Here is a 24,853-nt window from a genome sequence, read left to right on the forward strand (position 1 = left end):
TAGTTGATTTTGGTTACTTTTTAGATTGATTTTTTTTTGGTTTTGGAAAGACCATAATTTTAATCATGTTCTTTGCAAAAAGGCATACAAAATATGAGCCTTTTGGTGATGATTTAGAAATATCACGAAATTTGGAAAAATTATCTAGATATTATCTAGTATTTATATTTTAATTATATTTCATCTTTAAATATTTATATTAAATAGTTATATTTTTTTTAGATTTCACTTCATATTTATGTTAAATATGTAATGGAATGTACGATTGTGATTTTTGATTTGTAGCTACTGATTATAGGATAATAGAAATCCCAAGTGCCCCATTTAATGGTAAAATACGATTAGAGAAATTTCTCGACTTGAAAATAATATTCAGAAAATATATATTTGCATTTTTCAAGTAACAAAAAGACAAAAAAAAAAAAAAAGAAACACAATCTCTCTGTTGCGTGATGATACGGATTATCTACAACTATTGGTTATTGTTCTTCTAGTTATGCATTTGCTTGACCCGACCCGACCCGACCCGACCCGACCCGGATTTGCACGTTTGTGGTCGTTAGCACCGAACCGGATAAGTTGAAGAAACCCGACCGTTATTGAATTGAGAGAGAGAGGGAGAGAGAATCACAGCCATGGCTTCTGCGACATTCTCTCTTTCCTTCGTCTCTCTGTCTTCTTCTTCGAATCAATGCCGGCCATCGGCTTTCAGCTCCAGTTCGACGCGTGCGGAGAACGCGCCACCGTTGACGGCGATGGCGAGGTTGGGATTCGTGGGTCAGGGTTTAAGATCAGCTAAGCCGATGGTCGCCAGAACCGCCGCTTCCGGTCGAATCACGTGCTCTGCTTCGTCTCATCCGGCTACTCTTCCTTCCGCTCTTCTCTTCGATTGCGACGGCGTGCTTGTCGATACCGAGAAGGACGGTCACAGGATATCCTTCAACGACACTTTCACTGAGGTTTTTCTTTCTTCTCAATTTTTTCCTCTCCGGGTTGATGTTACATTAAGATTTTGGTGCATTGATGATTGGAACAGAAATCTGAGGTTTGGTTGATGTGGAATTTTGCAGAGAGGTTTGGGTGTTACGTGGGATGTCGAATTGTACGGCGAGTTGCTGAAAATCGGCGGTGGGAAAGAAAGGTAGTTGTTGTTTGATAAGTTCACCATTTGAGCATTCATCTTGCTTCATTTGCGCTCACAACTCACAATTTGAGTAGAAAAGGACCGGAAATTCTCAGTTGTAACTAGGTTTGAGCACTGGTTTTGTTGAAGTGGTGATGTCTTTGGCTTTCTGTAAGGATGACGGCGTATTTTAACAAGGTGGGTTGGCCAGAGAAAGCTCCAAAGGACGAAGCGGAGAGGAAGGAATTCATAGCTGGTCTTCACAAGCAAAAGACCGAGTTGTTCATGGCTCTTATCGAGAAACAACTCCTTCCGCTTCGGCCTGGTGTTGCAAAGTCAGTCACTTGTCATGTTCTTTTACAACCCTTTATTCTATACCTGCTTTTGATTCAAGACTGTTATTGAACATCCCACCAAAGATTGCTTTAGCTAAGTTCTGTGTATGAAGTTGGATCTTGCAAAGCCTAATGATCTTGTTCTGCGGAATTAAGTCATGATGTCAGGAGGAATGTCTTGATCTGCTTGTTCTAACTCTTGAGTGTTCAAACACGAGTTCAGAAAAACACTTAGTTGTTCCATTTATTTTCTTTATCTGTATCAACATTTTTGGAGCATAGGTGTATCTGTTTCGATTATTCGAGTTTTCTTTCCAAAATTTTACAGGCTGATTGATCAAGCATTATCCAATGGAGTAAAGGTTGCCGTGTGTAGCACATCAAATGAGAAGGCGGTATGATCAATCAGGTTCTACTACTTCAGTTTCCCAGGAACAATTCTCAGCATATCTTGTAATCACCGTTTTCGTATCCTAAGCTGTTTAAGGAGAGGATTACACAACTGCAGTCATAAGGGTGTTCTGAAAAATGTTACAATCCATGTGCCAGGGGAACTCTCTTCTGAAAATTTTCAGTTGCTTCAGCTTGAAAGATACACAGACCATCTTTATAGCTGCAGGGGATTCCATCACTCATGTCTTTCATCCTGCTCTAACCACAGGTTTCTGCTATAGTTTCATGCTTGCTGGGGCCAGAAAGAGCAGAAAAGATCAAGATATTTGCTGGAGACGTTGTTCCGAAGAAAAAGCCTGACCCGGTAATTTCTTATTTTCCCTGTTACGATTTATCCTCTACAAAATCCGGCCTTTGTATCTGTTCTCACTTCGCATTGAGTTATCACACTTCACTTACAGGCCATCTACAACTTAGCAGCCGAAACTTTGGGAGTTGACCCCTCAAGGTAAGCTTTATTATGATGTCTCTGATAGTAAAAGTTCCCTGTAATGAAATGCAATACTAATGTTCTGCAGGGGGACTCCATCTCTCATGTTTTTAAATCTCTTGAACTAAAAGTTTTATGAAATCAGAGAAACGTTTTAGCAATGTTACTGCACAGATTCTCAGGGTCTGGTATTGTGCAGTTGTGTCGTGGTGGAAGACAGTGCAATCGGGCTAGCAGCCGCCAAAACTGCTGGAATGAAGTGTATCGTCACCAAGAGCGGGTGAGTGTAGTTACTGTCTCCCTTTTGTTGGTCTGAAAAAGTGATGATATATATACATATATACACATATATATACACACGTTAGATGCAAGATCTCCGTTACACTAAGGAAATGGAAATTGCAATTTCAGATTCTGGGTTTAATGTTCATTTGGGGTTTGCTTGCAGATACACAGCGGACGAAGATTTTCTGAACGCAGACGCAGTCTTCGACTGCATTGGAGACCCTCCTGAGGAGAGATTTGATTTGGCATTCTGTGGAAGTCTTCTCGAGAAGCAATTCGTTAGTTAAATCTCATTGATGAAATCTCGTTGTGTGTATATTTTAACATCGGAGGACAGTTGAGGAAATGATGATCCATGTTTTCCCACTACATGACAACCTCTTTCTGTCTGTGTCGGAATATTATGGCGTTAATCGAAATTACATGTCATCTAAATAAATATAAAGTTTAGGATTTTATTCGGGTTTCTCCCTTATATATATATATGATTCACTTCGATGGACCGTTGTCCCGAATATCTCCAAGAATTTTTGTAACCCACCGGATTTTTCAAGCGCAGTGGCTGAAACCCTTCTCGAGATTTTCGTCGGGGACGAAGAAAAACTGAAAAGATCGTTCCTTTATACGGCCATTGAAGAACCTTGGAGGAAGAAGAAGGCTTGGTCGAAATTTACGGAACAATGAAGCGATTCTTCAAGCCGATAGAGAAAGAAAGCTCAACGGCGACTAAGAAACCATGTGTCTCGTCGGAGAACGACGGCGACGGAGCTGAAGAAGGGAGGAGCAGCACGAAAGAGCCGACCAAGTTTTTGACTTGGAACGCCAACAGTTTACTCCTTCGGGCGAAGAACGATTGGCCAGAGTTCTCCAGGTTCATCACCGATCTCGACCCAGATGTCATCGCCATACAGGTGAACCCTTACGCCAGAGCTTTTCTGCTTCGTTTTCTTTTTGTTGATTTCGAACAATGTGGGTGATATGATTCTGGGTTTCTCAGAGAAATCTTTAACCCTCTAGGGTTTCTTATGAGATTGGGCCTGAATTTTCTTCCGCGTAGCTTGTTGATCTTGATTTGGTGGAGTAGGGTTTACTGGTTTTTCTTTGACAATGTCTGTGACTGTTAGGAGATGGCGTCTGTTTCCTTGTCTGGGGTGTCAATGAATTAGCTGCGTTTGCTCAGATTTAGCTTAGCTAGTGCTGGTCACTGCAATCGAGAAACGAGTTCTCTGATGAGATATATATGATCATATGTGAGTTAGACTTCACCTCTGTCGAGTGAATTGCCCAAATTACATGTATAGACTTACATGCTAGTTAGTTTGGTGTATTGCTTAAGTTATGGAGAGTTAGGTAGGAACTTTCTACATTCGTTCTCTCTTGTGCATGATCTTTTGATGCCAGGAAGTGAGGATGCCTGCTGCCGGTGCAAAGGGAAAGGCTAAAAGCCCTGGAGACATGAAAGATGACACGAGCTCTTCGCGTGAGGAAAAACGGGTATGTCATATGTTAATTCCAAATGTCTCTACTTTCTTCTTGGCCAATGCTTTCCTTGTCTGGCATTACTAACTCCACCGAAAAACTGCTGAAGCTGTGTACTTTGATGTTCTCACTCATGATCTTGTGTAATATAGTTTTGAATGATGTGGAATCACCTTGACATATAGTCACCTTGCTTGCTTTATGAATGTAGGATCCATTATATGATCATGGTTGTAGGTATTTTTAGAAGCAAGAATCAGTTTTGGTGCATCCAGATGTCTGTGCTTTTGATAACTTTTTTCATTCTTGTTATTCTTTTGTTTAAGAAACTTATCTTCGTTTGTACTACTAACAGATTTTGATGCGTGCCCTCTCGAGTCCACCGTTTGAAAATTATCAAGTTTGGTGGTCTCTTGCGGAATTCAAGTATGCCGGGACTGCTTTGTTAGTGAAAAAGTGTTTTCGGCCCCAGAAAGTATACTTCAACCTTGACAAATTAGGTAGTTTTACGAAACCCGTTGCCTATTACCTTAGCTATATCAGATTGGCTTTCAATTTAACATGCTTGTTCATCATCATGCAGCATCAAAACACGAACCTGATGGCCGTGTGATTTTAGCTGAATTCAGTACGTTTCGTGTGTTAAATACGTATTCACCTAACAACGGTTGGAAAGAGGATGAGAACTCCTTTCAGAGGAGAAGAAAATGGGATAAGAAGATTCTCGAATTTGTCACGCAAACATCTGATAAACCTCTCATATGGTGTGGTGATCTAAATGTCAGGTAATAAACCAGCTCTTTATGTTCTGTCCTTTCGGAAATACTTCCCCTTTTCATTTTAAATTCCATGCTTAAAGTTTAATATTTGCTTGGTTGTTCTTTCGTTATATGCTGTATCTTTGCATATGCAGCCACGAGGAGATAGACGTTACCCATCCAGAGTTTTTTGCAGCCGCTAAACTTAATGGCTATGTCCCTCCTAACACGGAGGTAATGAATCATGAATCATCCATCACTAAACGTTTTTGAGTCGGACATAGAATGATACAGTCATATTACCAAATATGATTTGCTTTGTGCAGGACTGCGGGCAGCCTGGATTTACGCTGTCTGAGAGGAGGCGATTTGGTGCTATTTTGAAAGAGTACGCGTCTTTTCATCTACAGATCATCGAGAAAATCTTTTCCCTTATCGCATAGAAGATCCAAATTCCCATGAGGATGATACCTGAGTATATGATTACATTTTTTTGACAGAGGAAAGCTTGTGGATGCATACCGATACCTACACAAAGATAAGGACATGGAAAGTGGCTTCTCATGGTCAGGTCATCCGATCGGAAAGTAAGTCCATACCCATTTGATGTTAGACCCACCCGACGAACCAGCAGTCCATTTTCTGTCGCATTCTTCAGTTGTGGGCAGTGATCAATATATCCAAATTTCTAAAGAATCGTTTCTTGCAATAGGTATCGAGGAAAACGAATGAGGATTGATTATTTTCTAGTCTCTGAACAACTCAGAGACCAGATAGTTTCGTGTCAGATGCATGGCCGCGGGATAGAACTGGAAGGTGCTTCAGATGTTTCGGTCGATTAGTCGTCTTTTCATCATATCGATTTGGAGAATAACTTATCATCAGCCTTTTTTGTTTCAGGTTTCTACGGCAGTGATCACTGCCCTGTTTCCATGGAGCTGTCGAAGCCATCTTCAGACAGAGACCAAAACCCAGGTTTCTAACTGAACTCACTTGTCTTGACTTAAAAAGAGACCACAGACTTCAAGCTTAGGTTATGGTTGACATGTTACTGAGACTGTGATGAAGCTTCAAGCTTTGGTTTATGTTATTAAGATGGACCTCCCTCGTCAAGAGAACATTTGGGATGCAGTGCTAATGCCTAGTATGAGGAAGGAAAAAAAATTAAAATATATATATATATATATATATATATATATATATATATATATTATGGACAGTTACGATATGTTCGACACCATGCGAATACGGTTTATTACTTTTCATGAAAAATAAATTGGAAGTTTATTTATGAACTCACACATCGATAGGAGAAGCGGAATAATTTAAAATTGATTACTATTAGTGATGTAAAATGGCATGGCTTGGACCGGCTCGTCTCGAGTCAGTTCATTTTTTGCTCAGCAGTTCGACCCATTTTTTTAGGAGATAGAAAAACTTTGTTCTATACCAAATTGTCCGAGATACGAGTCGGTTCGTGAACCAATCCGTTTTATCTAATGATCCGAAAAAATTTAAAATTATATAAAAATTAATAATTTAAAATTTACATAACAATATTTTAGTCATTCAATATACCATAAAATATTTAACATAATCTATAAAACTATATCTAAATAAAAAATTTATTAAAACCAAGCAAACATAAAAAAATATCATAAACCAACAATATTAAAATATAACAAAAAATATACACCAACATCAATATATCATATTTTTTAATTTATTACATAAACGGAAGAAGTGAAAAAAATAAAGTATGAAACCATAATATTTTTTAATGTCAACTCGCGAACCGGTTTGTGAACTGACCGAATTAGTCCGGATGAGTTCGGACTCGCTGCGAATTGACTCGTTCAGTTTTTTTTTATTTGGTCTTTTATTTTTTTAGCTCATCTCGAAAGAAAAAAAAGCTAACGGCGAGGCCAGACTAACTACTACGGGTTTATGACCAATTAAAGAAGGTCACGAGGACTTCTTTGCAACGTGGCAAATTTTGATTGGTTTGTTCCTGAGTATTTGACTTGAGTCAAACTCAATCCACACCGAATGCCAAATCGTTTCAACTAAAAACATAATTGGGGCTTTTCGACTGAAGCTTTTAATTAGATATTTTAGCTTTACTTTGTCATTGACTTATTACATTTTCAATCTACGAGAAAAAAAAATGCGAAATTTGTTTCCATAAGGAAGATTCAAGGATTTTGAAGGCTCATTAATATTTTTATTTATTCATAAAAAATATTGATTTAAATTATATCCAAGAAGATATAGCATAGCTAAAACATTCTAAAAAAAAGTTTCCGTACATCCATAAACAGAATTACAGTAATGATGCATGTATGATCCGTGAACAAACAAACCATATCCGTTAAAAAATATATATAAAATTGATATCCATTTGTAAGATTGAATTGCCAATTTTAATTTAATTTAATTTTTCAGAAAATTTGTTTTCATTGCCTTATAGAGCTAATGAGATGATGAATTCACAAAACGTAAAAAGTCGTATATACCCTAACAGACACTACTATGAAACCTGCATGTAACTTTGGTCCGTTATGTCAGTTTTTTTTACCATAGGATTTGTAAATGGATTTTTGGAAGAAAAAAAAAAAACCATTTATTCCCATTTGTAGCTAATATTCCATTACTTAAACGTCTATTTTTCTCTATATAAAACGCACGCAAAATATTTGAAACGATAAGAAAATGTTGATGGAAAATAAAATATAAATTTAAATGAAACAAAAAGCCCCCCTTAATCCATGATTTATTATTAAAAGATCCAAACATGAGAATAAATCAATCTTCGGGAAAGGAGTTTTGGATGTGCAAACGGACAGCAAAAGAAGTGTGTGGACCGAACCGAATCCGTGGGGATGGCAGAACCGTAAATAGTGAAAAAAACCACTACCCTTCCTTGGAACCTCAAAACTCAGTAACACGGCCAATGGAATAAAAGGAGGGTGTTTCTTACTGCTGTTTACTTGCTTTTTCACAAACTCTGCACAGAAAAAAAAAAAAGAGTGAGAAAAAAAAAAAAACAGAAATCACATCACTTTTGCCTCTTGCTCTCTCTGTCCAACCCAACCCCAAAAAAACCCATTTTCCTCTGTTTCTTTAATCCTTTTTGTCTTAATAATAAAACCCAGTAGAAATCGCAGCTGAAATTTTAGGAAACGAGATTGAAGTGGTCTCTTTAATCGAGAAAAGAGGATGACCCTTGAGCTTGAGGAGTACATGGCGAATAATGGTGGAGAATCGAAGAATCTCTAGCCCTGGTTGCTCTTGATTTTCCCCCCCTCCCGGTCCTCTGTTTTGTGCTCTGCAATGGTGTTTTCGAAAGTACCCAGAAGCTGAAAGGGAGGAATTTTGTGTGGTTTTTGTGCGGAGATGGCAGTTTCGGAGGCTAGCCAAGACGTGTTTCCATGGCTGAAATCTCTGCCTCTGGCGCCGGAGTTTCGCCCCTCTCCGGCAGAGTTCCAAGATCCGATCGCATACATTTTCAAGATCGAGAAGGAAGCTTCCAAGTACGGAATCTGCAAAATCTTGCCTCCAGTGCCTCCGGCCTCGAAGAAGACGATGATTTCTAACCTCAACCGCTCCCTGGCAGCGCGTGCAGCCGCGGCGGCCCGAGAAGGCGGCGCGTGTGACTACGATCGGCCCACATTCACCACGCGGCAGCAGCAGATCGGGTTCTGCGCTCGGAAGCAGCGGCCGGCGCAGAGACCCGTGTGGCAGAGCGGTGAGCATTACACGTTCCAGGAGTTCGAGGCAAAAGCTAAGAACTTTGAGAAGAATTACCTGAAGAAGTGCGGGAAAAAGGGTCCTCTCTCGGCCCTAGAAATCGAAACCCTTTACTGGAGAGCCACTGTGGACAAGCCCTTCTCTGTGGAGTATGCAAATGACATGCCTGGCTCGGCTTTTATACCGCTTAGCACTGCTGCGGTGCGGCGGAGGGAATCAGGCGACGGCGGCACGGTGGGGGAGACGACTTGGAACATGAGGGCGGTGTCGAGGGCTGAAGGGTCGCTGCTCAAGTTCATGAAGGAGGAGATTCCTGGAGTGACCTCTCCAATGGTGTATATCGCCATGATGTTCAGCTGGTTTGCTTGGCATGTTGAGGACCATGACCTCCATAGCTTGAATTACTTGCATATGGGAGCTGGAAAAACCTGGTATGGTGTGCCCAAGGATGCTGCAGTGGCTTTTGAGGAGGTGGTTAGGGTTCATGGTTATGGAGGAGAGCTCAATCCTCTGGGTGAGAACTTTCTTCCCATCAGTTTTGCTTGGCTTCATGTCTTGTACAAAGCACTGTTGCATTGTTATTGTTAGGTTTTCTGTTGAATTTTATATAGGCAATTTGCTTGTGCTTAGTTGGTTTTGGCTCATGCCAGGAACTTAGTTTGATATGAAGGCCACGAAGCTATACTAGCCTTCTGGAATCTACCAATGATAAGAACTATCTATTACTCATAGAGAGTATGAGCCTTTTGTGCAGACTTGGAGTTGGTGAATGGACGCAATAATTTTTGTTGCAAGAAATGGTATAAGGGACCGAGCATTTAGAGGCATGATCGTCTCTTTTTAGCTTCCTAGTTGCTCAGGCCCTATGTACTGTTCTTGCTGAGGGCTTGGGATTCTGATATATGATTCATGATGTCCAGCTTGCTTTTTATCGTTAGAAAAGTTTCTTGTGAAGGTTAACGATTGTTAGGTGAGATTGAGAATGACCTTTCTATCAAAGATTCTGTGGGTCTTGGAGAATAGTCGCGATATCTTGTTCTGATTGTCAGCTTTCATTCTCTGTAAAAATCTGTTTAGCTTTTCCTTCTGCGGTGCATTATCCACTTTCCTTAAAGTTCTGGAAGGATTAGGAAATATAGATGCGTACTCGTGTGCATAGATACTAATGTTGGGTTCCTCTTAATTTTCCTTACACCAGTGACATTTGCTACACTTGGTGAGAAGACAACTGTGATGTCTCCAGAAGTATTTGTTAAAGCTGGGATACCATGTTGCCGGTAATAACTTGGCCCGTGATCTGTTCTTTGCATAATCTTGTTTTCTGCCCTTGTCTTAAACTTTAAACTAGAAGCTAAACTGTTAACTGCAGCCGTAGTAGTTACCCCTTTACCATGGAGGGTTTGGATGATTGTGTGGTGGCAACCATTTACTCTTTTGTGAAAAGAAGGGGTTTTCAGAAATTTTCATCTTTGTCCTTAAAAAATCTCTCCACAGTTTTGTTGGGGAAGGAGAATTATGTGCTGAGTTGTTGCTGGCACTCTCCCACAGGTGAATGATCTTTCGGTTTCTTACCAAAGTGGTTTCTTTTTTTGTATCAGGTTAGTGCAAAATCCTGGAGAGTTTGTTGTCACATTTCCAAGAGCATATCATTCGGGGTTTAGTCATGGTGAGAGAGAAACCTTCAGTTTCACCAGATTATTACAGTTGGATTTGATGAGGCTTCTCATAATATAACAAAAATGTTGGTTTAGGCTTCAACTGCGGCGAGGCATCTAACATTGCAACTCCAGAGTGGTTGACAATGGCCAAAGATGCTGCTATCCGGAGAGCTGCAATTAATTATCCTCCTATGGTTTCTCATTTCCAATTACTGTATGATTTTGCTCTTGCTTTATGTTCAAGGTACTTTCTTTCTTGATTTCCACATTTAATCATAATTTGCCGGTTTAAGGTATGGAATTATATCTCATGGACCTTTCTGGACACTTCATATCTGTCCTTGCAGAGTTCCAGCAAGCCTCACAACGAAACCACGGAGCTCTAGATTGAAGGATAAGAAAAAGAGCGAAGGAGAGAGATTGACTAAAGAGTTGTTTGTACAAAATGTGATCAAGAACAACAAATTGCTTCATTCTCTTGGAAGAGGATCTCTGGTGGTCCTCCTCCCACGGAGTTCCTCGGATATATCGGTTTGTTCTGACTTACGAGTTGGATCACAGTTGAGAACTAATCAGGAAAAAACCCTCCAAGTATTCAGGGATGATGTGAAACCTGAAGAACTAGGTTCCAGTTATGGCATGATTGGTTTCAATAATGATACGAAACTAGACAAGGGTACCGTTTCAGTTAAAGAAAAGTTTACGTCACTTTGCGAAAGGAACAGAAATTTCCCATCGTGGGGTAACAATACTCAAGGAACGCTTATAGATGCTAGACGGGAACGTGGTGATCGAGCTGAGGGTTTGTCGGATCAGAGGCTTTTTTCATGTGTTACATGTGGAATCTTGAGCTTTGATTGTGTAGCTATCGTCCAACCTAGGGAAGCAGCTGCTAGATATCTTATGTCTGCAGATTGTAGCTTCTTCAATGATTGGACAGTTGGTTCTGGATTAGCAAGTTCTGGTCAGGATACAAGTTCTCCTGTGATGAAACCCGTTGCACGTAAGTAATTAGTTATCCTTCCTCTTGTTAGCTTGGTTTTGCAATGGCTTTACAGTTGTTCTCTGTAGACATAAGCAACTGTTTCAACGTTTACTACCTTTGTTTCAACATGCAGAAGGCACTGGAAAGCGTGATGTAAATTACTTGTACGATGTTCCAGTTCAAACTGGTGATTGCCAGATGAAGACAGGCAATCAGAGAAATGGAACAGCTTCCAAGACGAATGAAGAGAAAGATAGTGGTGCTCTTGGCTTGTTGGCATCGACGTATGGAGATTCTGATTCTGAGGAAGACAATGATGATCCAGATGTTCCTCTCTCGGAAGGAGAAACAAATATTACAAACTGTTCACCACCAAAGAAGTATCTCCAAGATTGTGTTTCTCAGAAAATGGACTGCAATGAGGAAGCTGGGCTTAGACAATCTGATTTGAATTTTAGAACTGATCAAACATGTGATGGAACTGATGAGTTTAGGGCACAGAGACTTGCATGTAGAAGAAGCAATGGAGTAGAGGTTCATGCTACTTCAAGTTGTTCTACAGTTTCTTGCACCACTGAACAGAAAAGGTTAGGGTTAGGAGAGGGCACCACCTCGCTTTTGGACATGGATTTACCCTTTGTTCCGAGATCTAACGAGGACTCCTCTCGGTTGCACGTGTTCTGTCTCGAGCATGCTGCGGAAGTAGAACAGCAACTTCGACCAATTGGGGGAGTGCGTATAATGCTAATATGCCATCCAGGTAAAATAATATTTGATAATATACAGTATTCAACCAGGGTGCAAACTTGTTGATCGGGTTATCATTTCTTATGTGTTTTGTATATTACCGAAAACCATATACGCAAACACTTTGCTGCATTTGAAAAAATCTGATTTATGATGCCATTCAGCTTACGATTAGACTACAAAAGGGGAAATATTAGTCATTGAAAGGATTGTAATATCAAAAGCTTTGAAAGGGTTTTCCATCATGATTTCGAGATTGGATCATGGAGTTATACTTCTTTCTGAAGCTATTCTTCTTTCTGCGGTTCTTAACATCCTCTTATACTGGGTTTTTCTGATGATTATGGCTTTGCTTTCGGTCCATTGATCTTAAAGACATAAATATTTGCAGAGTATCCCACGATAGAGGCCGAAGCAAAGTTAGTTGCTGAAGAACTAGAAATTGATCACCAATGGAACGATGTTGAGTTCCGGAGTGTGACCCGAGAGGACGAGGGAAGAATTCAGTCAGCCCTGGATAACGAGGAAGCCAAGGCTGGGAACAGTGACTGGGCTGTAAAGCTGGGCATTAATCTCTTTTACAGTGCGGTCCTAAGTCGCTCTCCGCTGTACAGTAAGCAAATGCCCTACAACTCGGTCATATATAGCGCCTTTGGCCGCAGCTCTCCTGCCAGCTCACCATCGAAACCCGAGTTTCCTGGCAGGAGGTCTTCCAGGCAGAAGAAATTTGTTGTCGGAAAATGGTGTGGTAAAGTTTGGATGTCGCATCAGGTATGGAAATTGTACCTTTCAGATATTACAAGTTCCGGTTCTTATCAGTTTGTTTTGGTCATAACTAAAAATGTTCGAGGAAATTTCATCTCAAGTTGAGATAGATGGCTTGGATTCAGTTTTTGCACAATATGGTTGATCTATTCTCTTTCTTCTAATGATGAATTAGGTGCATCCCTTTTTAGTCCAGCAGGACTCGGAGGACGAAGAACTTGACAGAAACTTCCACTCTCGAGCTGTTATGGATGAAGGTGTTACTGAAAGGAAACCGTTTAGCATTCTCAGAAATGTAACAACAATGGTGGCAAGAAAGTATTGCAGGAAAAGAAAGATGAGAGCAAAGCCCATGTCACGCAAAAAGCTTACATCCTTTAGGACAGAATGTGGAGTTTCAGACGATACATCAGAGGATCATCCTTATAAACAGCAATGGAGGGCTTCTGGGAATGAGGAAGATTCTTATTTCGAGACAGGAAACACAGTTTCGGGTGATCTGTCAGATCAGATGTCTGATCAGCGGCTCGGGAGGAGGGGTACTAAATTTCAGGATGAAGAGGATGAGAGGTCTGATGACATGTCAGAGGATAAATATCCTAACCTTAAGCGCAAGGGAATTCTCCGACATAAAGGAGTTCACGAATTTGAGTCAGAGGACGAAGTTTCAGACCGTTCCCTAGCGGAAGAATATACAGCAAGGGACTTTGCACCTTCAGACAACTCAATGGAGAATGGGTTTCAACCAAATAAGCAGTCGAGGCTTCTTGAGATGGACAGAGAAGCTTCTGATGATGATTCAGCAGATGATGATGATGATAATATATACAGGCAGCAGAGGGAGATTCCTAGGAGCAAACGGACTAGAATATTTAAGAACGTGTTTTCTTATGATTCTGAAGAGAATGGTTCTTATCGGCATAGGAGCAGAATGCCCAGAAGAACAAGGAAAGCCAGTCGAATTGGTCGTAAAGAAGAGTTTTCCTACGAATCAGCAGAAGACAATACAGATGATGAGAACCGCAGGGTTATGAAACACAGGAAAGTGAAAAACATCGAGGAAAAGGAAGATGAGAGATGCAGTGATTCTGTGGAGGAACAAGACTTCTGCAGTAGAAGAAAGAGGACTGCAACACGAAAAGCAAAGCCTGAGATACTTCAGAGTCTGAAAGGAACAAAAGGGCAACCGGCCTCTAGAAAGAAGAAGAAGAAACAAGAGGGAATTCGTGTTTTGAACGTCAAGCAAGAGAAAGACAATGTACCGTTGGATTCATATACAGAGGGCCCTAGCACTCGGCTTAGGGTTAGAAACCAGAAACCCTCAAGAGTATCAGAGACAAAATCCAAGAAACCCGGCAAGAAAGAAAGGAATGCCTCCTCCTTCTCGAGAGTAGCAAATGAAGAAGATGATGATGATGCAGAAGAAGAAGAAGAAGATGATGAGGAAGAAGGAAGCTCGGTATACCGATGCAACATGGAGGGTTGCACGATGAGTTTCAGCACGAAGCAACAACTGGCGCTGCACAAAAGGAACATATGCCCGGTCAAAGGCTGTGGAAAGAAGTTCTTCTCGCACAAGTATTTGGTTCAGCACAAGCGTGTTCATCTGGATGACCGTCCTCTGAAATGTCCATGGAAGGGCTGCAAGATGACGTTCAAATGGGCATGGGCTCGGACCGAGCACATTAGGGTTCACACGGGCGAGAGGCCTTACGTTTGCGCTGAACCAGGATGTGGCCAGACATTCAGGTTCGTCTCAGACTTCAGCAGACACAAACGGAAGACGGGTCACTCGGTTAAGAAAACGAAAAGGTGATTTAGTTTTAACACCGATGAAATCCGGTGAGAGAGATTAATCCATTGATCGATTAGGGGGAGATTGGATTTAAGGGGTTAGAGGGGGTTTAATTAGAGACTTTGGATCATGGGGATGTCATTGATTCGGATCTTTAACTGTGTATGTCTCTCGGGTTCTCTTCTTTGGAGGCACATTCTGTTCAAAAGAGAGCCATTGTTGTTGTTGAACATTTCAAGATGGATTCTCCTTTGTCTTGTCTTGATCTCTGTTATGTTTCATTGTCTTGTTTTAGTTGGCAGTTGGAAGTGTAAACAAATTTGGAGCAGGAAAATTTTAGCTTTTTGCTTCTCCCCTGTTCTTTTGCTATTACCATCATCTTAGCATGTGTACATGATTTGCTCCACCTTTTGCAGCTCTGTGTTAGATTTGGAGTTCACTTTCCTGAAACTGAGTTTGAACAGTCCTAAAAGTGTTTCCATGTTCAGCTGGTTCTGTTTTTTACAGTCTCTTGGACTGTAGTATCAGCCAGTTGTTAAGCTGTTCTGAAGAAAGTGAGAAGCCAGGGGAAGTGATGTGTGGATATATATGCATATTATACAACACCATGGCTACAAAACGGCAATGGCGATATCCAGTTCCAGATCAAGTTTCTTATTAAGAACCGCAAGAAGAAGGCACGCTCCTCTGTCCGTATTGGGCGAAAAGAAAGAGAGGAAAAAGCTCAACAAGTAGCAGAGGAAGAGAAGCTATACGACAACAACATACGATGAACAGATTCGCTGGCTGTTCTGTTTCCTTCTCGTCGGCTCTGGGAAGTATCAGAGAGTTAAAGGAAGCATAGCCATTTCTTCTGCACAAAAACAAAACGAAACAGATGGTGAGTACCCTTTTATCAGCTCTTTTTCCTTGTGGGAGAGGAGAAAGGAAGAACCTTGGATCTGGAGCTGTGGGAATCATGGTGATGGGCAGGCAGAGGGTCTTCATCTCTGTGAGGTGAAACCAGATCAGGACCTGCAATGGAGGTTTTCTTGGTCTTCTTCTCGTCACGTGCCTTGTTGAAGATGACTGTGAAGCCCTCCGCCGAGGCCGGGTTGCTCACGTCCCATTCCCCAAACTTGGGCAATGGCCTTCCTCTGTCCTCCTGCTACACAAAACACAATCACCCCACATTAAACCCCTCTGACTCAAAAACTCCATCCTGTAATTCTGATCGAAGGAAGGGGGAGAACTGGGGGGTTACTCTTACCGTCGCCATGGATGGGAAAAAGGCAAGAGCTTTTCCACTGCAGATAACGACACAAAAAAGTCTGAAGACAGAGAGAGAGAGAGAGAGAGAGAGAGAGAGAGAGAGAGAGAGAGGGATTAACGGAGGAGAAGAAGAAGGGAATATATAAAGGAAGAGAAAGAAGAGGCAAACACGTCGTCGTTGACAACAGAAGCCTTGTTCCTGCGTACTTCCCTCGAGGAAAAGTCCAGCATCTGCATTTCCTCCTCCCTTCTTCTCGACCGCGCGTCTTTCGTATATATATATATTATATTATACAGATTGGAAATATATTTTCACTTTGTTGTGAATAATACGTCGTTTTGTACGCATATGAATTATAAAAAAAAATGACAAATGTTGTATTCTTTTTTAAATAAAAAAATACGACATTATATTAACCCATGTAAGTAGAGAATTGGCAAAAGCTGTTTCGACCGTAAAGTACCATTTTTTTTTGGAGACAATTTCAAAGCGTTCAAATTTGTCCGACGGGGAAACAGCGACCCAAGTCAAATACAAGCAGCTTTGATTCTCTGAATATATATATATATATATATATATGCCCCCAAAAGCTAACCATGCATTATACACTTTTTCCCTTTAATATTTTTCTTCTTCTTCCAAAGACACGTGCATGCATGCATCTCTTTGTATAATCCATATAACTTAGGGATGTGTTACCACTTAGCAGCAACAACATAACGTTTTCTATGATTGTAATCCATGCGATCCCCGTCGTCGGTCCAAATCGATAGTGCATGTCTATAAATAGATGGTTCCCGTCGACGTTTGTTCACAATTTTGAGCCAATAGATTAGAATAATGCGCAATTATAGTAACGCAAAACTCAGCGTCGTGATAATTAATTCCTACCAAACCAAGGGCATGCAAAACGTCTAACTAGGCATCGAGTAATGTGTTATATGTTGAATATGAAAGTAATGTATTTTTGAAGCTGTTGGATGTATTTGTTTTGAATTCTTTGTTTTTTTAATGGATTGATTTCCCGTGTCCACAAATATCGAAATCATATAATAATAAAAAAAATACCCCATACATTCTAATTGGATGCATCGTGTCACCGTGAATAAAAACCTTACAACGAGATGTAAGTGATAAACCTCCGGTCCATTTGACTTACACTATGAGATTTGTAGAGAAATGCTAATGGCCTGCATGTTTTCTTAAGGGTTATTTTTTTCTTCTTATATTATAAAACCTTCTATTTTTATTTTGGTTCTGGTTTTGGTTTTTATTCAATCTAAAAATTGATGGGTAGACGTAGACCTATATGATTTTGTATATAACGATTTTGATCACAGCAACGGAAAAAAATATAAGAAGGTATAGCTAAATAATGGAATCTACCATAAAGTTGTCACCAATCACTAAAAGGGCTTCACTAAATACTTGTAACATAAAAGGAATGAATTGAGGCCATAATACTATATGTATGTATGTATGTATATATATATATATATATTGAGTGGACGCGGTGTATTTCTGCGCTTGACAACCAACACAATGTGCTATATTAAATAACGCAGACAAATTTTACGTGGGCACGCATTTAATGCGTACAACTTATATAGGTCATGGCCTATGGTCAATTAGTGAGATGGATGAAACCCATACATATAACATGTGGATATTTTAAAAATATTGGGCAATCAATATACACATTATATTCTTGAACCCTAACGCATAAAAGAAACATTTTTTTTTATCATTATGATTGTATGTAATGTATCCTATAGAGAAACCAATGCACAATTAGCATGGTACAAGGAGCGTTAAAATTTGAAATTAAATTAGTGAGCCAATCTCGTATCTTCGAAAATGGAGCCAAAACAAAAAAAAAAAACTGCGAATGGGGCCCTGTTTTAAATGCAATTTACACTCCACACTTAACATTTTTCTCGAGCATAAAATAAAATTATATAATTTCCATTTAATTTTTCAACGGGTGCGGCCCCTTAATTACTTAAAACTATATCAATATGAGCAAGACAGAAATTGTTATTGAATTCACAAAAAGAAGAAAAAAAATACAGCATAAAAGAGGCGGGCGAATTATATGTGATATTGGTTTGATGAAAATTCGGATACATGTAATTTATGAAGGAAATAAAACAGTATTTATACTACGCATGTGTATAATTATCTGGATCTATGCGAATAATAAGTATTATATTTGAAAAAAAAAACCGAATATTTGGTCTGTATAATATGTGCGTGTGCATACATACGTGCGTACGTACATACAATGTTTGTCTACGTGTATGTGTGTATATATATATATATATGGGATGGACAATGTGAGATGTGCCACGGTGCATGAAATTAGGGAGGTAGTTGACAGATTTTATGGCACAACTAATATCCTGCCGACCCTATTAATCACCTTATCTGCCTTTCCCACTTTTACCCCCTTCTCTTAATTATCCCTTTTTTCCTCGTATTTAATTATTTATTTTATTTATATATATATACCAATGTCTAAAACTTATATATATATATATATATGGTAAATCTAAGATTTTGGAGTGATTGGATATAGAACCCTAAGATATAAACTCTTTGTAGAATTTGGCCCCCGTACATCTCAAGGCATTGAACTAATTCTTGTTGACACACGGATTATACTTAATTGTATTTAATTATAAATAGTGATTTCACGTCAAAGATATGAGCCTGAAAATAGCTGAAATTGTGGGGGTTTATTTTTTATTTTTTTATTCTTATGTTAAAAAGAGATTCATGGCACATGTGTGACAAATTTTTTGTTAAATAAAATAAATAAATGATACAAAAAGATGTGAAAGAGATTAGGATTTCTACTTATATGCACGCTGCCCAAATTTCAGTCTTCTCAAGGGATCGTGGTCGATGCCTCGTTATAGTTATTAGCTAAATCAAAGACATTTTTCTACAAGTGGACTATCATTTATCAACGACCGGTAATTTTGGTTAGACGACAAATCCTTTATTAATATACTAGTGTTTCCATCTATGTATATATATACACCACGTGTAAGATATATAGTATATATAGACATATAAATAATATATAAGACAATATTTATCTATTTATTTTGCAAGAACCATAAAAATACTTAGTACTAGTAATTTATAAAAGTTTTTTTTGTGCGAAAAACAAATTATGATATCGTCCTCCAAGAATCTTAATATTAAAATTTGCTTGCATGATTTAAATTAATTAATTAATTAATTGCGCCCATTTTTTAAATTTTTAAATTTTTTAATTTTTCATCGGCTATACATATACACACAGTTCCACATAGACTCTTCACCTGCAAGCTAATTCAAATCACAAGCTCCTCAACAATGGCGTCTTATTCTTCTTCATCTTCCGTCGCCTTCTCCATAATCATCCTCCTCATCTCCGCCGCCTCGGCCGCCGACAATCACCGTCCCTTTAACAGAATCTACGCCTTCGGCGACTCATTCACCGACACTGGAAACTCACGCGCCGGAGAAGGTCCAGCCGGATTCGGACACCTGTCGAGCTATCCGTACGGAATGACCTTCTTCGGACATCCTACGAACCGTTACTCCGACGGCCGTCTCGTCATCGACTTCGTCGCTCACTCCCTGAACTTACCGTTCCTTCCGCCGTACCTCAGCCTCAGATCCACCGACGGTAACGGAACCGCTACGGATGCTAACGGCGTTAACTTCGCCGTATCCGGTGCGACGGCGATAAAACACGCGTTCTTCGTGAAGAACAATCTGAGCCTGGACATGACTCCCGAGTCGATCGAGACGCAGCTCGGTTGGTTCGAGAGCTACTTGGAGACACTCGGCGTGGATCAGAGGGTTTCGGTGCTCGAGGATTCGTTGTTTTGGATCGGAGAAATTGGCGTGAATGATTATGCCTACACCGTCGGATCTTCCATGTCTGAGGACACCATTAGAACACTTGGAATTGCTTCCTTCACGAATTTTTTGGAGGTACGTTTTTTTTTTTGTTCTTGGGAAACATCTTGTTACGTCTCATCTTTCCTTTTACTTTCCCTGATTCTCATGCCGAGGTTGACCCTCGGTATAATTATCCGGTTCGGTTTGGTTAAGCATGGTTATAATGTAATTATATTACAGGCTTTGCTGAAGAAAGGTGTGAAGTATATGTTGGTACAAGGCCATCCCGCCACGGGATGCTTAACGTTGACCTTGTCACTGGCCGCGGAAGACGATCGGGACAGCCTAGGCTGTGTTAGAAGCGTCAATAACCAAAGTTACACCCACAATCTGGTTCTCCAATCCAAATTACGACAACTCAGGTCGGTTTTCCCCCGGTTTACTCCCCCCGGTCGAATCACGTGCTCTGCTTCGTCTCATCCGGCTACTCTTCCTTCCGCTCTTCTCTTCGATTGCGACGGCGTGCTTGTCGATACCGAGAAGGACGGTCACAGGATATCCTTCAACGACACTTTCACTGAGGTTTTTCTTTCTTCTCAATTTTTTCCTCTCCGGGTTGATGTTACATTAAGATTTTGGTGCATTGATGATTGGAACAGAAATCTGAGGTTTGGTTGATGTGGAATTTTGCAGAGAGGTTTGGGTGTTACGTGGGATGTCGAATTGTACGGCGAGTTGCTGAAAATCGGCGGTGGGAAAGAAAGGTAGTTGTTGTTTGATAAGTTCACCATTTGAGCATTCATCTTGCTTCATTTGCGCTCACAACTCACAATTTGAGTAGAAAAGGACCGGAAATTCTCAGTTGTAACTAGGTTTGAGCACTGGTTTTGTTGAAGTGGTGATGTCTTTGGCTTTCTGTAAGGATGACGGCGTATTTTAACAAGGTGGGTTGGCCAGAGAAAGCTCCAAAGGACGAAGCGGAGAGGAAGGAATTCATAGCTGGTCTTCACAAGCAAAAGACCTACAATTCCCGGAAGCCACGATAGTGTACGCAGATTACTGGAACGCGTACAGAGCGGTGGTACGGAACCCGGAGAAGTACGGGATCAGGGAGAGATTCAAGGCGTGCTGCGGGACGGGCGAGCCGTACAACTTCGAGGTGTTCATGACGTGCGGTTCACCGTTCGCCACAGCCTGCGAGGACCCCGACCGCTACATCAACTGGGACGGAGTTCACTTGACCGAGGCCATGTACGAGGTCTTGGCCGATATGTTCGTCAACGGCACCTTCACTCGCCCTCCCTTCGGTTACTTGCTCAAGAAGAAGCTCAACCTTTGATCCAATCAACCTATGCTTACATATAATTTGATTTCTCATTATAATGATTTTGGAATCTCGGGTTGTTGTTATGGTTTCGAGCGGAGATAGCATGAGACAGTAAGAGGATAGAGTTTCTTGAGGTTTTATTGGGAGAATTAAATAATATTTGATAGGTTTCTATGAAAGAGGAAAGGTAAAATAGTTTTTTCTAATGGTTTTTAAACCCATTGGATGTAATAATACAAAATTAAAGTCGATTTTGTGGTGAATTACTGAATGCGGATTCGAAGGTTAATGCTTTTAATAAGGTTATTAAAAAATAAGTATTTCTGAAATTTTATTTTTTCAAGATAGATGTTGATACGCCTTTCTAAATGCAAATTATATAGATGGTGTTAACATTGGGGTTTTTTTAGTCTGTATACATAGTTAGGGGTTCTGTATAAGAGTCATCAAACATTTGGGGTTTTAATGTAATTTTCAAAACATGAAAATCATATCAAATAAATGGGCCTCTATCAGACTAGTTTTGCAAGGCAGAATAAGCCCAAACCGTGAGGGGGAATGTGCTTGTTTGGCTGAGGTGAAATCCCCGTCCCACGGTGGAATTACACATTAAAGAGAAAAAAAGGAGAACATGCTAATTTGATCCGGCGATTTTCCCTGTAAAATCGATAATTTTCCCGAGAAAAATCCCCGACATAGCCGTCTGATCGTCGGCAAAGCAAGGATAAATTAGAAACATGGGAAGTCTGAAGGGGGCATTTTCGGCGATTTTTCTGCTGTTATCCCTTCTTCTTCATCAATCACTCTCCGAGGTTTTTGTTCACGTTCTCCTGTCTCGCCCAAATTCCTGATTCAAGGGTCCTTTTTTTTGTGGGTGGTTAATTCATATTCTATGATCTAATCATGTAATTCTGGGCTGTTTCCCTTTTCTCTCTAGGAGTTCGGAAGATCTGCATCTACTAGGTAACTCTCCTGCTAGTCTGCTGGAATTTCTCGTACAAGTGTAGTTCAAGTGTTTTGCAATTCCTCTTAGTTTTGACGATGAGAACAAATATGTTCAGCTGAAGATATGGTGATTTCATAGTGTGTGTGTGTTTTATTTAGATGAATTTAGTTGCTTGCAAGGTTGTTCTGCTGAAGTAGCGTATGATTGAATACTGTCAAAGTTGTTTTTGCTTATATAAATTGCTTCTCCATGGACATTAGATCAGTCAAGCAAGACCAGGATCATGTCCACGAAGTACATTGTTCACGGGAAAGAAGTCGAACAGCTTGGCAGATCGTAGAAGATGTAAGTAGTTAAAAGTAATGCTATTTATCAGGTGTCAGAGGGATTTTTGTTTGGATTTTGGTTGATTTAGGAAGCGGGTTTTGATGTTTCTGGTTTTATTTTCTGCAGTATCTGATGCCATTTGTGGAACGAGAGAGATATCAACTTCCAAGATCTTGTAGGCTCCATCCGGATAACGATTTGTACAGAGATCAGGAACAGCATAAGGTTCATGTGGATGTAAATGAATGGAAATGTGGTTACTGCAAAAAGAGCTTCCGTGCTGAGAATTATCTTGACCAACACTTCGACAACAGGCATTACAATCTTCTGAATACAGTAAGTACTGTCAACTGATATTTTCTCTGTTTTCATTACAAGTTTAGGATTCTCTTCTTTTGGTGTATCTTGTTAAGTGGATTTTCCTACAATGGTATTTGAAAGCCGTGAACCATCATATTCTGCCGTCTCAGTGTTTGTTGCTAGATTCGATATTCTTTTCTCCTGTATATTGACCTGGTACGTATTGGGGAACTGGGTTTTGGGTAAATGTAATCGAGTGAAAGAATAATCTATTCTTGGAGATGTTATACGTGGATCATTATAACATGTCCTATAGTAGATCGTAAAACAAGTCTGTTCAAAGTGCTTGCAAAACCATTATAACATTTTTCCTATTCGTATTTTTCTTTTTCAAGTTAAAATGATTTGATTTCAGTCCTGTATGTTATATAAAGTTACTTTCTGCATTCGGTCGACTGTTTTTTCCCAACCAGATTGTGCTAATATCAGTACTTACTTGAATGCATTCAGACACAATCAAAGTGCTTAGCTGATATATGTGGTGCATTGCATTGCGATTTCGTACTGAGCTCCAAGAAATCGAAGAGCAAGTGCAACCCTGCAGCTGTTGCAAAAAACCGGCACCTCTGTGAGGTTGCTTTCCGGCTTCTCTTTCAATTTTTTGTTCATTGTTCTTTTTCATTTATTTCGTGATTTATCATTCTGTTTCCTGTAGAGCCTTGCCAATAGCTGTTTCCCAGTGAATCAGGGTCCCTCATCTAGCCGTCTTCATGGTATATGCTTCTTCGCTCAGCATGAATTTAGGCTTTTGATTTTACCTTTGCTTGTTGAAACTAGAAGATTCTCAACAGAGTTTCCTGAAATGTGCTCTCTTTTTCCTCTCCGGCTTTGATATTATATGGCTGAAGAACACTTTCTGCGCCAATTTTGTGATGCCCATACCTGCACCGGAAGAAATAAACCGTTCCCTAGAGGCGGCAAGGTAAGATACTTAACAGTTGCTGTCACTTGTTCATGCCAAAAGAGGTTTTATTGAGTTCATGCCAGTTGGCTATGCCTTGTAAACCTGTCCAAATCCCTGCTTGGGTTGTCGTGCGTCTTTTAGATTGATATATCTACTTTCTTTGTGTAAGCAGATGCAGTGTTAGAAACCAGATTAGGACGAATTTATGTTCATTTTGCTTTTGTGTATATCGAACTTCAAATTCTTGCAGAAGCAATCAGGGGTCTTCTACCTGGCCATTTCGATATTGACCATTATGCTACTGCCCGTGTTTTATCTTCTGGTCTTTTTGCACCAAAGGTCTGTATGATGTAAAACCGATATCTTTTCTTTCCCTCATTGGATTGTCATTATTATAGAGGTTTTTTTTATATCGTTTTTCCTACGGTTCTCTGCAGAGAAATGAGGAGCGGAACTCAAGAGCTACGTCGGATTAAGAAACTTGGACAAAAAACAAAGCCCTCGTGAGACGGTAACCATCTCAAGTGGTTTTACGAATTGAACTGGTAGTTTTTCAAGATTTAGAAGTGGTTGAATCTTGTATAAAGAACTTAGAACAACTTCTTTGGTTGTGCTATGCAATGCAGGCAGTGGCAATAGAATTTCGGCAGTGGGCTCACTGTGGACACATGGAGATAACAGTCATGTAATGTACCGGATTGTTGTAAAGTTCTACGCAGGTAGAGGGGCTGAGGAAAGGATTGGTACTCAACATGAACTCCCCAGCTGTTTTATGAGAAGAAAGGATGTAAAATACCAACCTTTTTCCAGTGGGATGGATCACAAACTGTTAAGATTACTTCTACTCCTTAGACATTTCATCATTTGGTGTTCATTCTGAATCGGATCCTTGTAAAATTCTCAAGAGTTACTGTCACTAGAAGGAGCTATAAAGGGCATGCTTTGTATTTTACTATTTTATCTATTATGCTTTTTTAAAATTTCTCATAAAGAATTAACCTTTTTTCTCGATGTTCTTAGTATTTGCTCATGCCCATCATGCATGGACATATATATGCACACATACACATGCCTTTCAAGTTGTATAGAACTATAGATGCGGCTATCGTTTAGGTTACAGGTTACTTCGAACGCATCCGACAACGAAATCGCTGTCGGAACTCCCCCTTTGCTGTCCGACCGCCTCCGCCGCCGTGAGGGCGAGTGGCGTTTCCGGCGATGGCATTCCTCCCTCACAGCCACAAGCCGACGCCACCCGTGGCCAGACAATGGGC

General features: G+C 40.2%; 6 protein-coding genes across 6 annotated transcripts; 5 read left to right on the plus strand and 1 right to left on the minus strand.

Moving 5' to 3' along the window:
* The first annotated feature begins 600 nt into the window (after positions 1-600).
* LOC104821498 (haloacid dehalogenase-like hydrolase domain-containing protein At3g48420) lies at positions 601-2,995 on the plus strand. The gene is made up of 8 exons (XM_010552408.2): positions 601-959; positions 1,071-1,141; positions 1,300-1,458; positions 1,787-1,853; positions 2,120-2,215; positions 2,313-2,359; positions 2,541-2,621; positions 2,790-2,995. Exons 1-8 carry the CDS (start codon positions 636-638, stop codon positions 2,911-2,913), a joined length of 969 nt encoding a protein of 322 aa, XP_010550710.1. The 5' UTR covers positions 601-635; the 3' UTR covers positions 2,914-2,995.
* Positions 2,996-3,101: 106 nt separating this feature from the next.
* Positions 3,102-6,035, plus strand: LOC104821499 (DNA-(apurinic or apyrimidinic site) lyase). Its single transcript, XM_010552409.2, has 9 exons — positions 3,102-3,537; positions 4,028-4,120; positions 4,461-4,605; positions 4,689-4,890; positions 5,019-5,097; positions 5,190-5,251; positions 5,364-5,450; positions 5,576-5,679; positions 5,764-6,035. The coding sequence occupies exons 1-9, from the start codon at positions 3,307-3,309 to the stop codon at positions 5,844-5,846; spliced, it is 1,086 nt and encodes a 361-aa protein (XP_010550711.1). The 5' UTR covers positions 3,102-3,306; the 3' UTR covers positions 5,847-6,035.
* A 1,841-nt stretch (positions 6,036-7,876) lies between these two features.
* Positions 7,877-14,916, plus strand: LOC104821500 (lysine-specific demethylase REF6). Its single transcript, XM_010552410.1, has 8 exons — positions 7,877-9,127; positions 9,812-9,890; positions 10,212-10,279; positions 10,365-10,515; positions 10,619-11,274; positions 11,390-12,016; positions 12,395-12,774; positions 12,944-14,916. Exons 1-8 carry the CDS (start codon positions 8,260-8,262, stop codon positions 14,582-14,584), a joined length of 4,470 nt encoding a protein of 1,489 aa, XP_010550712.1. The 5' UTR covers positions 7,877-8,259; the 3' UTR covers positions 14,585-14,916.
* Positions 14,917-15,123: 207 nt separating this feature from the next.
* On the minus strand, positions 15,124-16,067 carry LOC104821502. The gene is made up of 4 exons (XM_010552411.1): positions 15,984-16,067; positions 15,813-15,849; positions 15,498-15,707; positions 15,124-15,416 (listed from the first exon to the last, which is right to left on the minus strand). The coding sequence occupies exons 1-4, from the start codon at positions 16,049-16,051 to the stop codon at positions 15,393-15,395; spliced, it is 339 nt and encodes a 112-aa protein (XP_010550713.1). The 5' UTR covers positions 16,052-16,067; the 3' UTR covers positions 15,124-15,392.
* A 2,670-nt stretch (positions 16,068-18,737) lies between these two features.
* LOC104821503 (GDSL esterase/lipase At3g48460) lies at positions 18,738-21,329 on the plus strand. The gene is made up of 4 exons (XM_010552412.2): positions 18,738-18,793; positions 19,129-19,808; positions 19,956-20,138; positions 20,737-21,329. The coding sequence occupies exons 2-4, from the start codon at positions 19,182-19,184 to the stop codon at positions 21,052-21,054; spliced, it is 1,128 nt and encodes a 375-aa protein (XP_010550714.1). The 5' UTR covers positions 18,738-18,793; positions 19,129-19,181; the 3' UTR covers positions 21,055-21,329.
* A 313-nt stretch (positions 21,330-21,642) lies between these two features.
* On the plus strand, positions 21,643-24,531 carry LOC104821504. Its single transcript, XM_010552413.2, has 10 exons — positions 21,643-21,854; positions 21,980-22,005; positions 22,249-22,333; positions 22,442-22,651; positions 23,126-23,248; positions 23,331-23,388; positions 23,524-23,597; positions 23,830-23,918; positions 24,017-24,090; positions 24,206-24,531. The coding sequence occupies exons 1-9, from the start codon at positions 21,780-21,782 to the stop codon at positions 24,084-24,086; spliced, it is 810 nt and encodes a 269-aa protein (XP_010550715.1). The 5' UTR covers positions 21,643-21,779; the 3' UTR covers positions 24,087-24,090; positions 24,206-24,531.
* The last annotated feature ends 322 nt before the right edge of the window (positions 24,532-24,853 follow it).

This window comes from Tarenaya hassleriana, unplaced genomic scaffold, assembly GCF_000463585.1.
Source record: "Tarenaya hassleriana unplaced genomic scaffold, ASM46358v1 Cleome33, whole genome shotgun sequence".
NCBI lineage: Eukaryota > Viridiplantae > Streptophyta > Magnoliopsida > Brassicales > Cleomaceae > Tarenaya > Tarenaya hassleriana.